A 15,783-nucleotide genomic window follows, 5' to 3' on the forward strand; every position below is an offset into this window, starting at 1 on the left:
ATTCAATTATTCCTTGAACGCAAAAACCGAGAACCAATTCCTCAAACGGCCCACTATAATGAAGTGTCACTCAATTAATCAGGATGTCCACAGAAGAGGGGCCACAAATCTTTTATTTTACTAAAATATCTTGAAGCCGTTAAGAAGGTTATTGTATTTCCCATTTTTGGACGAAATAGTACTGGTTATTAATTTGAAAAAATGTGAAAAAATCGTCGGAGGTTGGATGTGAATCGACGACCCTCAGGTTTCCAGTCTCAGCCTTTACCTTTTTTTTTTAAAGAATGTTTATTTAGACCAAGTGGAACAGTTACACGTACTATGTCACAGTGGGTACGTTATTTCCGTATAAACAGACAAATAAAAACGGAATTATATTTTTTTATAAGTAATTAAGAGATATGATATGAATACAGTTGCGTTGCGCGTAATAATCATGTAACGGGATTTGTGTTATGCACTATATTATTAAAGATTCATTCATTTTTGTTGTTTAGTCATTAAACAAATCTTTTTCATGTCATGTTAAATTAAGACCAGAAAATTGGTCAGTAAAAACGGGCTATCTCAGCCTTTACACACACGGCTATACACTGGGTATATAACACGAATTCAATTCAATTATTCCTTGAACGCAAAAACCGAGAACCAATTCCTCAAACGGCCCACTATAATGAAGTGTCACTCAATTAATCAGGATGTCCACAGAAGAGGGGCTAGAAATCTTCTATTTTACTAAACTATCTTGAAGCCGTTAAGAAGGTTATTGTATTTCCCATTTTTGGACAAAATAGTACTGGTTATTAATTTGAAAAAATGTGAAAAAATCGTCGGAGGTTGGGTTTGAACCCACGACCCTCGGGTTTCCAGTCTCAGCCTTTACCCACACGGCTGTCCACTGAGTACATAACACGAATTCAATTCAATCCAATTCAATTATTCCTTAAACGCAAAAACCAAGAACCAATCCCTCAAATGACCCACCAATGAAGTGCCACTCAATTAATCAGGATGACCATGGGAGAGTAGCAGTGGTCTGAAGGGGTTTATCGAAACGACATGACAAGGGGCTAGAAACAGTAGAGGGGTCACCGGCGCAATAGAATTCTTCAAAACCCCGTCGCTGGGGTTTGGGTTGAATGTCTGCTTTGAAAAGTGGCGCGAGACCAGAGAATTCCGTCAGCCAGAGTGGTGGTATTGAAGTTGTGGTAGGGAGGCGCACAAGCCGTGTGCGTTTTCGTGGTAAGTGGGTGGAGGGGGGTCTGACAACGAACACTCCACTCACTCCGATACTGTTGGGAACAGGGAGAGAGCGAGTGAGCGAGCGGTCGGCGAGGTCGGAGTGCTGCGCGGGGGTTTTGGGCCGTCCCGAGGATCCTCTCATCGTCGCTCCAGCTGTATCCCCCCACGAAACACGCGGACTACGTGCCAAACTACCGCGGCATTACGTCGCGCGCCGCCGAACGCGACTGACTGCTGCTGAATCCGTTCATCATTTTTTTTCCTCGTGGTGGTCCGATGTATCGCGATAACGCGACGTTTATTATCAATTGAATTGACTTTACCGGGGGTATAAACATGGATGATGGTGTTGATAATTCTGTGCAGACTTTTTACTTTATATATCGTTTGAGATGAGAAGAAATGTGAGGGGAAAAATTGAGTGAACTCTGCAGGAACAGATTGGATTTTTGTGATTAGTGATTTGTGTCGATGTGAAATCAGTTGATGATGATTTTTCATCGAGTCTTGTGATATTAGAAATTATTGAAAATCTTAGAAAAGTCGTTTTCCTCTGAAAAACTGAGTCGTTAAGGGAGAAATCGTGAGTGAATCCGCAAGGTGATTAAATTAATTCGAATGTAATTGATTAATGTTGAATAAGTGTACGTGAGAAATAAATCGTGAGTTACTCGGGGGAGACTTCGGGGCGTAAACACGCCGATGGGATGCATCTACCGGTGGACTCGGTTGGCTGCGGGGAGAATTACGATTCCGTCGGTTCACACGAAGGCGCCGGTCTCGTAGGCTCCTCCCTGACACCACTCCGAGGGGTTGACACGAGGTATCACTGTGAGGAGGACGACGGGGGTGGTGGTGGTGGTGGTGGTGCTGCCGGGCCTGGTGCGAGGGGTACCGGTGGAGAAATGAGTGAAGGTGCCGCCGTCGGGGAATTGTGGTGGACTGAGAGACTCGTTGGTGAGGCCCAGGCCGAGCATCCCGGTGAACTCGTGAGGACAGGTAATGCTGATTGGGTTGAGGAATTTATGCCTGAGAATAAAATTTCGAGTCATTGAGGACCAGTCACTGCAGACGACTTCCTAACTTCAATATATTACATACGCCTTCAAGGAATTATAGAAAAACTCATTGCCCAGTTCAGGAATTCAACCCTGACGTCAATAGTCCAACTATAATGGCAATCATCCCCCGACAAATCCATAAGATTAATTCTTAGAATCAAAATCCCGATCTAATCTTCAAGCACTTTCTCACCACTCACTCTCAGCTATTTAATCCAACACCCTAACACCCCCCTAAAAAAATCTATTTTTCCAGGTTCACCCTATTTTTTATGCAGTCAACTCCCGACGCATTGGCGATCCAACAAGACCCTCCCAGTAGCCTTCAAAGTAGTGGCCCTCGGTGACATAGGGGATGGCACCCTAGTGACTGTACGCGCTGGTAACGACGAAAACTGTTGCGCTGAATTACGAAATTCCACAGCGCTGATGAAAAATCAAGTAGCCAAGTTCAATGATTTGAGGTTCGTCGGACGCAGTGGAAGAGGTCAGTCAAAAATATTCATCAAATATCCCGTACCTTTTGAATCAAAGAAATATTAATTGAAATGTCATCCCCCAAAATGATCATGATGATGATGGGAATCCCCCTGTTGTACAGAAAAAATCAATCGTTTCGCGGTGGCGTATGGATATTCAGAGAAAATGATGAAACATCTGGCAGTGGCATTCTGCTATATTAGCCAAAAAGCCCATCCCCATGTACTCCTCAGTTGACCCTCCTAGAATCACGGTTATTGTAATCATCATCACCATCATCATCGGGTCTGCGCCCAACCTCCGGTAAACTCATCCCCCTACAGCCCCCCCTCCTCCCCCAACCTCTCTATGCGTTTTCTATCTGGCTTTCCCCTCACTACCAAAACTCACTCCACCAGAGCTAGCTCTCTCCCTCTCACTCCTGCCAGCCACCCCAGAGTCATTACTCGATGTCCGCTACCGACCCCCGAATGGGTACGTGAAACAACAAGCCGTTAATCAGAAATCATCGTGGCTGGAGGACCCCCCAGTGAGACTAGAAGTCTCTCAAAATCACGTTATAGAGATTATTTGGACAATTTCACATCCCTCAGATGCATGAGCGAATTATCTGCATCATTGATCGTTGGATCTCTGACAAATGATTGAAAGAACAGGAAAATATGATCGGGGGAATCCCAGAACGCTTGTCCACAATCCGCTATGGTTAGTTATCAATCTTGAAAACAAGCTGTCCGGAGTTTGTATCCAGTGGTGAAGGGCTGAAGTGAGATGAATAGAAAAGGGATGAGGGTTGTGGACAGAGAGCGGCAATCTGTGTGTTTCTGTTGTACAGTAGAGAAGCGATGCGTTATAGATCGACTGGTCGTGCGTTTCAAAACGATGCGATAGTGACTCGCGAATGGCATCATCTATCTTTCAGGTGCTTTCGTCATTTTGACCCCTTTCCATTGTACATATGTGATGTTGAGGACTATTCAGGGATGTTGCATTGGGTTTTTGAGGGGGCCAATGGTCTTTTATTGATGGTTAAGCGTGCTGGTATTTTTTGCCAGCAAATATTGATTCGTTTGATGATGGGGATGAAATTTTGGAATATATCACAACTGGTGGAAGTGTCTTCTTCGTTTCCATCAACTCTAGACTTAATTCGATGTCAGATACAGATAAACATCAGTCCTGAGCACAGCCTCGTTGACAACTTCAGTTTCTTTGACAAGGCGAATGTTTTGGAACGACCAATTCACTGCAGTTGCCCTTACAAGTCTTCAAAATTGCTCAAACATTCAATGATTCATTAGAAATTCAATTCGTCCAGTTCATCATACCGGTACACGTACAAATGGTGATGAAGTTTATATCAAATCTTCAACAATTTCCGCCTTTATCGTAACCTCACAATCTTTTTTTCCATGAAAATCCCTCCCCGATAATAGGTAATCCTCAATTTCGACGATTGGCTGAATCGCCTGCGGATAAACGACGTAATACTACCGCGAGGCCAGTTTGGCGATATAGTGAGCTATTGCAATTCGCGTTTACCCCAGTTCGCGGTGTATGTTTCGACAGTTTATTAATTTGATTGGTCCTGTGTCATCCTCGGACAATCGTGATGCACAACATATTCTACTGGTGGAAAATCCAAAATCCGTTCGCTGATCCCATCAAAGCTAAAAGGTACATCATCGTTTGTGTTCGTATTAGTGAAAGATACATTCTACTATTATCTTTCCTCTTTATTCCTCTCGTCTTTTCTCCATAAACATCAAAAAATTTGCAATGCATTAGAATAATTGAAAGGCAGATTTATATCCCAAAGTGGGAAGTATTTTGATGCGAGATTGCTGATCTAAATTCATCCCACGGATTGTACTAGAATCCCCTAATTCCTCTAATATTAACCATACAATTATCAATACCGGGGATATTCTGGAAATTACCATCCAACAGTAATCATTTGACAATTTCACGGACACATCCTGAACAGTGCGAGTGGTCTATTCCAACATTTGCTCTGTTACAATATTCCGTACCTGGGCTATTGCCCATTTCACCCTCACGCTTATTCCCATTTTCCTTTAGGGCAGATTGCAGAATCATTAGTTGGTCTGCAGTGGTTGTGGATATTCTAAGGGTCACGAAGACACAAAAATTCTAATTTTCTTTCTTGTTCGAAATGAAGTTATTGACGACCAAAGCGGCATTATGAGAAGCTTCTCGTAAAAGGGTACGTAATGGTACTAGTCTCGTTATATTTTCTCTCTATATTTTCAAATCCATAACGTGGCTGCTTAGCGCAGGGGTTAGACACTCGACTCACATGCGAAAGTTTCCGGGTTCAAATCCCGGCAGGTGAAATTTGTCATTGAAACGACCTCAATTGAAAACAGCATCAAAGTCTTGATCAGTCAAATATAAAAAGTAGAATAGACTGTTCATCCGTCAATATGGATAAACTAACAATTGCACTTAATCCCCCAGCTTCCCTATTCCCGGCCTGGGCTATTGCTCATTTCACTTCCGTGTTTATTTCCATCTTCCTTTAGGACAGATTTCAGAATCATTAGTTGGTCTGCAGTGGTTGTGGATATTGTAAGGGTCACGAAGACACAAAAATTCTAATTTTCTTTCATTGTTCGAAATGAAGTTATTGACGACCAAAGCGGCATTATGAGAAGCTTCTCGTAAAAGGGTACGTAATGGTACTAGTCTCGTTATATTTTCTCTCTATATTTTCAAATCCATAACGTGGCTGCTTAGCGCAGGGGTTAGACAGTCGACTCATATGCGAAAGTTTCCAGGTTCAAATCCCGGCAGGTGAAATTTGTCATTGAAACGACCTCAATTGAAAACAGCATCAAAGTCTTGATCAGTCGAATATAAAAAGCAGAATAGACTGTTCATCCGTCAATATGGATAAACTAACAATTGCACTTAATCCCCCAGCTTCCCTATTCCCGGCCTGGGCTATTGCCCATTTCACTTCCGTGTTTATTTCCATCTTCCTTTAGGACAGATTTCAGAATCATTAGTTGGTCTGCAGTGGTTATGGATGTTCGAAGCGTCACGAAGACAAAAATTCTAATTTTCTTTCATTGTTCGAAATTAATTTATTGACGGTCAAAGCTGGATTATGAGAAGGTCCTTGTAAAAGGGTACATAATGGTAATAGTCTTGTCATATTTTTCCTCTATATTTTCAAATCCATAACGTGGCTGCTTAGCGCAGGATTAGACACTCGACTCACATGCGAAAGGTTCCGGGTTCAAATCCCGGCAGGTGAAATTTGTCATTGAAACGACCTCAATTGAAAACAGCATCAAGGTCTTGATCAGTCGAATATAAAAAGCAGAATAGACTGTTCATCCGTCAATATGGATAAACTAACAATTGCATTTAGTCCTCCACCTTTCCTATTCCTGACTTGGGCTATTGCCCGTTTCACTTCCACAAATTCTAATTTTCTTCCATTATTCGGAATAGAGTTATTGACATTCAAAGCTGCATTCTGAGGAGGCCCTGATAAAAGGCTGCACAATGGTACTGGTCTCGTCACATTTTCCATCTATACTTTCAAATCCCGGCGGGCGACATTTATCATTAAAACGACCTCAACTAAAAATAGCATCAGTCTTGATCAGTCGAACGTAAAAAGCTGAATAGACTACTCATCCGCTAATGTGCATCAACCAACCAATTGCATTTAATCCCCCCAACTTCCCAATTTGACGTCATCAGTAGTCCCTCAACAAGGATAAATGATGCAATATGGGAAAGCGTGATGAAGCAATCCAATCCTCACCCTCTCCAGAACTTCGTAGACACGAACAGGATAGGGATGGTTGAACAGACCGGAATGTTATAGGTGCCACATACGCGTGGCCCGGTTTTATCTGTCCAGCTACTGTCCACCTCCCGTTCATTCTCATCCCTCACCTCATACCTTCCACCCTCCCACCCCCACCCTCCCCTCCCACCTCATCGTCACTTCTCTTTCCTCCCTGTTCTCTTCCTCACTCACTCCATTTACGTCCAGAACGTATACCTGCATCAACACAGTGCAGGATGATAGTGTGCACGAGCCACGGGTTTGGTTCCCTGTCTCTGCAGATGACCGTTCCCATCATCGAGTATTAACCGCAGGTCCCGGGCACGGGGATAGCCGGAACGGCCAGGCATTATTAGCCCCCAAATGTGATGGACCCCAACAACTAGATCTCTCTCCCTCTCAGTTTCTGCTGCTCTACGTCACTCGTAGCACTACGTTTTCTATTTTTTCCTTTTCTTGTTTTTTTTTCTAACCTCTTTTGATCACTCCTCTCCGCCGCCATTTGAGGTTAGAACGCTCGTCACTAAATGCTTCGAATCATTGGAATCATGACTCGTTGATCCTGTGGCTGGGGAAATTAATTTTTCCATTTTTTATCTAATTAAGTAATTCGTTTACGCATGGTAAAACGACTTTGCGGAGTGATTGTATTGGGATAGAATATCCGATGTGCAACAAACACGATATTTGGCGTGCAGTCATTTGCAGTTGTCCCTAGGGCAAGGAAGGAGTGGAAGGGTGACAGGGGGTGTTTGATGCCAGTTATCATGTTGACAGACACAGCGGGGAGAGTTTCGCGGATGTAACCAACACGGGATTTTGGCTATACGGGGGGGGGGNGAGGGGAGACAATTATAAATCGTTGACATTTACGCCCTGGTCACCCGATAACGAAATACAACGGAGTCATTTCTACAGAAAATCCAGAAATTGGTTGAGGTTGTTCGTCAAGAGAAACATGATGAGACGAAAATGACAACAAGAGACAGGACAAAATAACATTTTTTCTCTCAAGGAGCAATGAGACAAAACGAAATGAGAATTAGAAAGTGAATAATTTCCCGTATTTTCCATCTTCAGGATTTTTTTACGATCATCTTTTTCGCATTTTGTAATGGTGAATTTTTACGAAAACAAGACGAGAGATATTTTTGTCGTGTAGATTCTTATCTCGTCTTGTCTTGTGACGTGACAACTCTCATTGTTGAAAATGAAAATTGATTAGTCATTTTTATTTTGCTCACAGTCCATGAAATCTGTTAAACAAAATATGATTTACAATGCAAGACAGCAGGTTTCATAAAAATATATTATAGTGTATTACAACTTGAGAGAACCTAGAGCACATTACGAGGCCGTTAAGACAAGCTGATGCCCCTCTCTCACAAAGGACTGTTGTAGCCACCTCTCTACGGGAAATAAAAACTCTGGGAGCGGCGAATTACCAAATGCATATTAGCCAAGCGACGGGCGCTCTTTAAGAGTGCGTAGTCAATCTTTCCGTCGGACATTTATGAAGAGGGAATTAATATACCGGACCTTCAACCTTCGAGACCTTCTTCAGTGATATATGCATCGGGCTACAACTCCACCCGTGGTACACCCCTCACCTCACTCACTCCTGCGTATCAGTTTCTCTTTCTTCCTCCAATTCGCATCGTTAAACTTGAAGAAGTCGCTGTTACCTAGATCAAAAGGAGAATCTAATAAAACTTTCGGTAGTTTCTACTACTGCTTAAATGTTAAACATTAATGTCACACTCGGGTTGGCCGTATAACCTGGAACAAATGCATTTTTATTGTGGAAAAAAGGAACAATCTCTTAAAAAATGATTTCCCACTGGTGATTGATGACCCATTAGGCTCCAGGCAATTACCGCCTTTTGCGGTGAACCAACGAGTGAATGGCGCTGGCGACACCTGAATTGTTTTCCAGACATTTTCCATCCCCCCGCCTTTTTTTTCACTCGTCTTGGAATGTTAAATGTCTCGTGAAAGAGTTTGGAATATCGTTTACACTTTTTAAAATGTTGCGACGAGTTGGGTTGGTTAATTAATACTTTTCACTTTTTCTTTCAGGAAAAAGTTTTAGTATCACCATCACTGTGTCAACGTCACCACCTCAGGTGGCGACTTATACTAGGGCAATCAAGGTGACTGTCGATGGCCCCAGGGAACCTAGGTCCAAAACAAGTGAGTGAAAAATCTGTAAATAGAGAATTATGAAGAGAAGAGGAAGGATGGGTTTAAAGTAGAATAGAGGTGAGAATGTACGAAAAAATTTTACGGACAGACCGAGTGGATTTGCTAAAAAATTCTGTTGGATTCTCCTGAATTTTCCATTAGTTTTTCACTAATTGGATTGAAAAAATCTGCAGCTTGTCTTCGCGTTTTCTTTTGCATCAGAAATTGTCAATGAAATATTCTATAGAAGTCAATAGATAATAAATTCAATAGCGATCCAATAAATTTGTCTATCGATTTCGCTAAATTTTTCTACGAATTTTTTTCTTCTTTTTTTTCTGCCTCTTCAAATTTTGATATTAAAATTTTTTTGTCATTGTCCAGAGCATTTAGTATCCAAAAGTAACCTAAAACCGATATAATTCAGGCTGAAGTCAGTATGCGGTAATGACCACGTCATTACCGAGCAGATGGTGCACGATGATGCAGTGGCCAAAATTCTCTCTCCCAAAATTCAGGGGCACGTGTGCTTGTTTTCGTTCTAGTTCGTGTTTTACGCATGTATCACTCTCTCTCTCTCTCCTGGACATAAGCTCTCTCCCTCTGTCATCGGCATCATCAGGCTCCCCCTCATTTCCCCTCTTTCGATTTTCCATCGGATGTAGTTGCACTAGTGCTGTCGCTTTTATGCACACGTTAAATTAGTACCTAAAATCTACTGCATATATGAGGTATTGGGGGGTTTGAATCAGTGTTTCACGCCATTTGCCATCGACTATTTCAACGAATAGGACCTTTTATAATGCGTATTGTAACGGAATGGTTGATTCAGTAGTCCTGCGTTTTCAAAGTGCAGGATGTCCTTTCAATCTCATTTTGGCGTCATTTGGCGGAAAATTTTCGATGAAATGTTCAGAATATTGTGCTTTCATTGGTGGAACAGGGCTTTTTAGAAATGTATTTTTTAGATTTTTCACGAGTTTTTCAAATTTTGCCTGAAATCTTGAAATTTCACAAGTTTTAATGATTAATTGACCCTGCAGTCATTAAATAAAAGTTCAAAAATGATAGGCGATGTGAAATTTTGTCCACGTTTCGACCTCAGATTTCGAGGTCGAGGTCCTCATCAGGACAAAACACCACTGTCTTAATTTCTAAACCATGAGCAGAAAATGTCACTAGTTAAATGTCAATAGTCACTACTTTTTTTTTAATCTTTGTTTTACATTGCTTCGACCCGGTTAGGGTATGCTGCGATGATGATCAAGACTTTAAATGGTTAGATCTCACCATTCTACCCGGCCGGGTATTGAACTCGGAACCTTTCGCATGTGAGACAATGAACTTATCCACTGCGCCAAGCCACACTGATAGAACGGATTAGTTATTGTTAACGAATGGATTTTGGTTGGAGGTTAGGGTCTATACGGTCTCACCAAATGTGCATTCGTTAACAGTTAACGAATGTATATTTGAGGAGCCTTGTTTGACTTGCCTTTCGCCATTCAAGTGAACCATTCGTTAACTATTAACGAATATCCATTTGGTCGTATTCAACTCTACGATTCGTTGATAATTAACGAATCTCGTTTGGAATAAATGAATCATTCTATCAGTGCACCAGGCTAACAGTCGCTACTGGTCATCATTAAAATTTAAAAAGGCCAGAAATCGAGGATCTCAAGCCATCAGAACTCTTTGTACAACAATTAACACAACAAGAAATATTGGAATTATGCTCTAACCCCCCCCCCTCTCTCTCTCTCTTCATTTAATAATATTAATTGGAGAACACGTCAATCCCCGATGTTTTTGTTTAGCGGGATGAGAGTTGATTTAGAAATAAAGATAACGGGCTTTTGTCGTGAAGACTTCGAAATCTGAGGTCGAACGTCGACAGAATTTCACATCATCTGTACTTGTGGATGTTTTATTTAATGACCGCAAGGTCAATCAATCCCAGACCGTTCACCATAGCTGCATTTTTGGTGGCAGAGGATGTAGAACTACTATTAATTAACCACCAATTTGTTAAAAATTGTAAGATAAAAATCTGAATGTTAAAATGCTTAGTCAGATCTAGTAGGTATTAGCTTTAAGCAGAAGATATTTTATCAGTTTCCATCTTTTTTTGTAAATAAACCATTAGGGTTGATACGCATAAATAAAAAAAGGCCAATCAATCCTTAATTCATTGAATTTACGGCGGTCGATAACACAATATATTTACATACAATTTTTTATTCTCCTTCAATTGAAATTCCGAAGATCTACCTGCCATTTAAACCCGCAACCTTCTCATTATTAAAATCATTGCACATCATTTATTGGAAATTTCGAGAGGAAAAATTTCCCATTCTCTCAGTTTTCTAATTGTAAAAAAACAATGCTTGAACGGCTTTGAAAAACATATTGCATCTAGACAGCTATGTTGACGTACATATGGGGCTGTCGTGCACCTCGAGATTGACGCGTGTTTCTATGAACCCAAAATACGTGTGTAGTTTCATTTGATCGTCACGGAATCCTTGAACAATGGTGTTGTTATTTTTCGAGGGAATTTAGGGAGAGAAAACTGGATGGCTCTCGCACGAGAGGGGTCCTAATATGAACAACAACCGCCGGCTCATTGTCTACCCAACAATGCGACGCAAAATCTACCCCACAATACACCTGCCACCACTCATTACTTCCTTGTAATAATACTGCGACTAAAATTGCGACTTTCTTCCATTTTTTTTCCCGTTGCTTTTTTTTATCTCCTTCTGCTGAAATCAGTGCCTCTTTTATGAAAATTTTTGTCAGTTGGGGGAGAACGGAAGGGCCAAATTATTCTCTTTGAGCTCAGGTGATATAAGACCGGAAGGACAAATTTTTTTTTGATAATAGGAGAATTTTCTTTTGAGGCATTTAACACTACTGTTATTCCAAGAAACAATTTTTTGTAATGGGATTTTTTCTTTCAGGAAAACTTTTTTCAACACACATGAAGGAATTTCATTAATAAATCTGAGGAATTCCATTTTTCTATTCAACTTTTTCTATTGAAACACTTTCTATAGGAATTCCTCAACAAGAATTTCCCAATTTTTTTTTATTCCATTTTTCTGTTCTTTTTACAAAAAAAAATTAAGGAAGAAAAGTGAAAAATTTTAACCGAGGAATTTCCATAGAAAATATCTCAATTGAATAAGTTGTATAGAATAATCGAATTCCACCGTTTTTTCTATAGAATATATCCCACTGAACATTTCCATTGAAGCAGATAAGCTGTAGATTTTTCCAATAGAATCGATCAAAAATCAATAGAAATCCAATAGAATTTCCTACCAAATCCGCTAGGTTTTTCTACATTTTTCTTTTGTGAATAACCATTCTTCAAATTGCAATTGAGACTCACCCCGTTGATTTAAGAAGGACGTAAGAAAATAATGGGAGGGATTATTAGTAGAGGAAAGCCGCGCTATTTCCGTCCTCCAGGGCCGAGGGACTTTGATAAGATAAGAATACCCCGTAGAACTCCAGCAAACATTGACGTCAAATTCACACTATTCAAATGAAGTGATTGTCCACATATGAAACATACAATTCTCCATGTTCTTAAAGTAACTGGAAGCTAACAAATCCAAACAGATGTCCAGACCTTCGCCATGTAACCTTCCCTATTATAAAAAATCCCCAATACGATAGACAAGGGACTTCCGAAAATATCATACAAACCATTAATAAAAATGAAGCGTCAATACGAATTTCCAAACAATGAATTTTTTCCTGACAAATGCATGCATTTTTCGAGCAATATTTCAAATTCCTCAGAGGCTACTTCATTTTGGGTGAAACAACAATCCACGGAGCCTATATAGCTCATCAAAATTACATCACCCAAATGAAGCAGAGTGGACGGCATGTGCGGAATGCTATTGAACTCCATCAACACAAGCGTTCCAGTTGAAACTCTTAATTATCTCAATATCATCTTCATTTACCGAAACATGCGTCTACAGGCTGTCATTGAACTACCCCAATGACAGCTAGAATAATTGAATGCAAGTCCGTGAGTCAATACTAGGGCTGAAAATATATAGAACAGGTTATGGTTTAATTGCAGGACAGCAGCATCAGCAATTTCGTGCACTTGGTCTGGGACAGAGGCCATATTTGGACGCAACGTCTTCTTTTACATCACAGTTGCGAGAACTGCAGTCCTACAGGAGGAGCAAGCATCATCATCACCAGGGCAGCCATCTGCATGGCCAAACCGGAAATAATACGAATAACAATAATAATAATAATAATAATAGTGGAAGCTGTACGGGTAATCCGAACAATGGAAATCCCAGCAATTCACCGAATTCTGGTAGCCATCTTGGAAATGCCACGGGTCATCAGGATTGCTTCAAACACAGTCCGCAGAATGGTGAGTTGTTGACGATTTTCATATTATTGTTCAAGTTTTTGGTAATTTTTCAACGAAAAATAGTGATCATTATACTAATGGATTATTCGGCCATAATACGGCCCATAGTTGGCAGATTCGGCGACTTGTCGCCAAAATATCTGGCAACACAGTTCAGTTGAAAAATATTGAAATAAATCAATATTAATTAGAGAAATGCCGTTAGAAGGGCGGCGGTAGGTCATCCGGCGTTAAAGTGAATCAAATTCGACGGAAGGTGACGGAACTCCCGGTAGCTCAGTAGGTAGAGCACCAGACCGGCAATCTGAAGGTCACGAGTTCAAACCTCTCTCGGGCATTCCTCATTTTTTTCAGAAATTGATTCACAAATAATCATAGTTTCCAGATTCGGCGACTTGTCGCTAAAATATCTGGCAACACAGATACGGTCATACATGTTATACATGTTATGAAGGAGGGATGCTATATGCAATCCATTCGCCTTCAATGTTTCTATATGAAACGACCAATGAAGCTAACCTAACCATTTAAAGACTTGAATTTATTTCCATAATACAATACCTAACACACGAGGGGCCGGTTACTTAGGAAATCACTGGACCACTCGACTGGAAATCGAGGAAGAAATCACCAGAAATCAATGGAAATTACTGGAAATCAAGTGATTTCCATTTTCGGTAGTGATTTCTAAAGATTTCTGGAAATCATCGGAAATCAATAGAAATCATTTAAAAATCAGGTGATTTCCGAAATCATTAGAAATCATCGATAAGTGTAAAATTTTGCAGTTCCAAGTCTACAATTTTTGTTATGGTATTGGTGCGTTCGAAATCATCCAATCCCGAAATGTGACGCTATGAAATTTTTGACATACTTACAATAGTTGTTATTGTTATCTCTGAAGAGGAACGTCCGGCCGTTGATTTTAACGTTTTTTCTGCTGTTTGTGTCAAATTTAATGCGGTTAGCTATGTCTTCATACATAACTGGTTTATATATTAACGAGACTAAACATTATTAAAAAATTAACAACCAAATGATAGTTAGTCCAAATAAAATTCTCTCGATAAAATTATTTTTTTCTGATCAGCCCTTCATAAGACACAGAAACAATGTCAAAATAGCTCAATCCTCGGGCATTCTATCTCCGTCGTCTCTCCGAGGGTCCAGAAAAACCATCTAAAATTAGACAGAGTGAGATACGGAGAAGTGAGACGGCAGACGTCCGCCGTTTCGCGAGGTAATAGTTTCATACCTCGTTCCGGCTCTGCACCCTCTAATTCACTGTAATAACGACATTCAACCTGCTGTTCCATCTCTCCCCAACTCCCTTCGGTTTATACACACTCAGCAGCATCCAACACCGGCCGAACAGCGCACAAGCCCCTGATGCATTTCATCTCTCCCGTCATTCCGGTGGTTCTCTGGTGATCTATCATTCATCCTTGCGATGAAATCGATTAAATTTCATGCATAGCTCTATCGACCTAGAGGTCTATAGACCTCTAGAGGACACGCGATTAACCCACAATCATCAAATCACCAAAAAGTTATCTTCTTAAGGAGTTGTCAGGCAACCAATGATGAAGGAATTACTCGCCTCAATAGTCTTCCAATAGCCTTCCCTCAAGTAAAAAAATGAGAATGATCAAAGAGCACAAGAATGACCACTTGTTGCCGAAAAAACCCAAATGACAACGAGGCAACGAGTGCGCGGTCGCTCAACGTCCCTTATTTACCATTTTTTTTACTCGTTATACCGCGCAGAATGGAAAAGAGCCTGCGGGGTAAACGAGGTAATTACAACAGTGGCCGATCTCGGCAGTGGACCTCAGGGAGAAGAAAAATAAATAAATTCTCTCCCACTCCATCAGTCACTTCCACTTTTCTCCGGCCAGTTGTTCGAGTCTCGTCTTGGAGAGGAACTTGAAGCTCTGAGGGTAGCTTTTCACAGTTTATTCTGAGCTTGTGTATTAGCTTTGGAAAAGGTCGAAGGCACAAGTGAAGCTGAAACCACAGAGCAGCATCAAAGGTGGAGGCTCCAACGGAGGAAGTATCGGACGTATCGGGGTCTACTTAACTTTGAACGGGTCGTGACCGCTGATGGGAGAAAGCTTGTTGAATTAAAATCATGTGATTAAAGAACAATCGATCGGTCCTCTTGATTTTCAAAGGTATGATCCGAGATTTTGCGATCAAATAAAATATTCAACAGTCGTTGAAATCAAATTATCCTTCAATCGTCGAAGGACCACTCATCTGAATCCCAAAAAGAATATCGATATGAGAAATAATCCAAACAGGAGAGGCCGTTGGCGGTGCGAAACGATTTTACGAAGCCCTCTCTACCAGAGAATCAGATGCAATTTTCTCGTTCTGAAGTCATCACAGAGTCTCATCGCTCGATATTCGCCACCAATTCTTTGCCCAGCGAGAAATGGTTTGTATCATTGATGTTGGCCCCATTGGTGCAACATCACACAAACAGCCAACCGACGCTTAAAGGAAGCCCTCATCACGTACGCTTTCTCAACTTACACTTTGGCTGATGCACGTCTGCGTAATACCAG

General features: G+C 40.9%; 1 protein-coding gene across 1 annotated transcript in view; it reads left to right on the forward strand.

The window, feature by feature from the left end:
• The first annotated feature begins 1,465 nt into the window (after positions 1-1,465).
• Positions 1,466-15,783, forward strand: part of LOC107037040 (protein lozenge) — a 32,450-nt gene continuing 18,132 nt past the window's right edge. Inside the window, exons 1-4 of the mRNA XM_015255358.1 lie at positions 1,466-2,241; positions 2,560-2,790; positions 8,692-8,805; positions 12,887-13,213. Coding sequence (XP_015110844.1) covers positions 1,950-2,241; positions 2,560-2,790; positions 8,692-8,805; positions 12,887-13,213 — 964 coding nt within the window. The 5' untranslated portion in view covers positions 1,466-1,949. The remainder of the gene's footprint in view (positions 2,242-2,559; positions 2,791-8,691; positions 8,806-12,886; positions 13,214-15,783) is intronic.

Source organism: Diachasma alloeum, unplaced genomic scaffold (genome assembly GCF_001412515.2).
Source record: "Diachasma alloeum isolate Michigan unplaced genomic scaffold, Dall2.0 Dall_scaffold_00213, whole genome shotgun sequence".
Classification (NCBI taxonomy): domain Eukaryota; kingdom Metazoa; phylum Arthropoda; class Insecta; order Hymenoptera; family Braconidae; genus Diachasma; species Diachasma alloeum.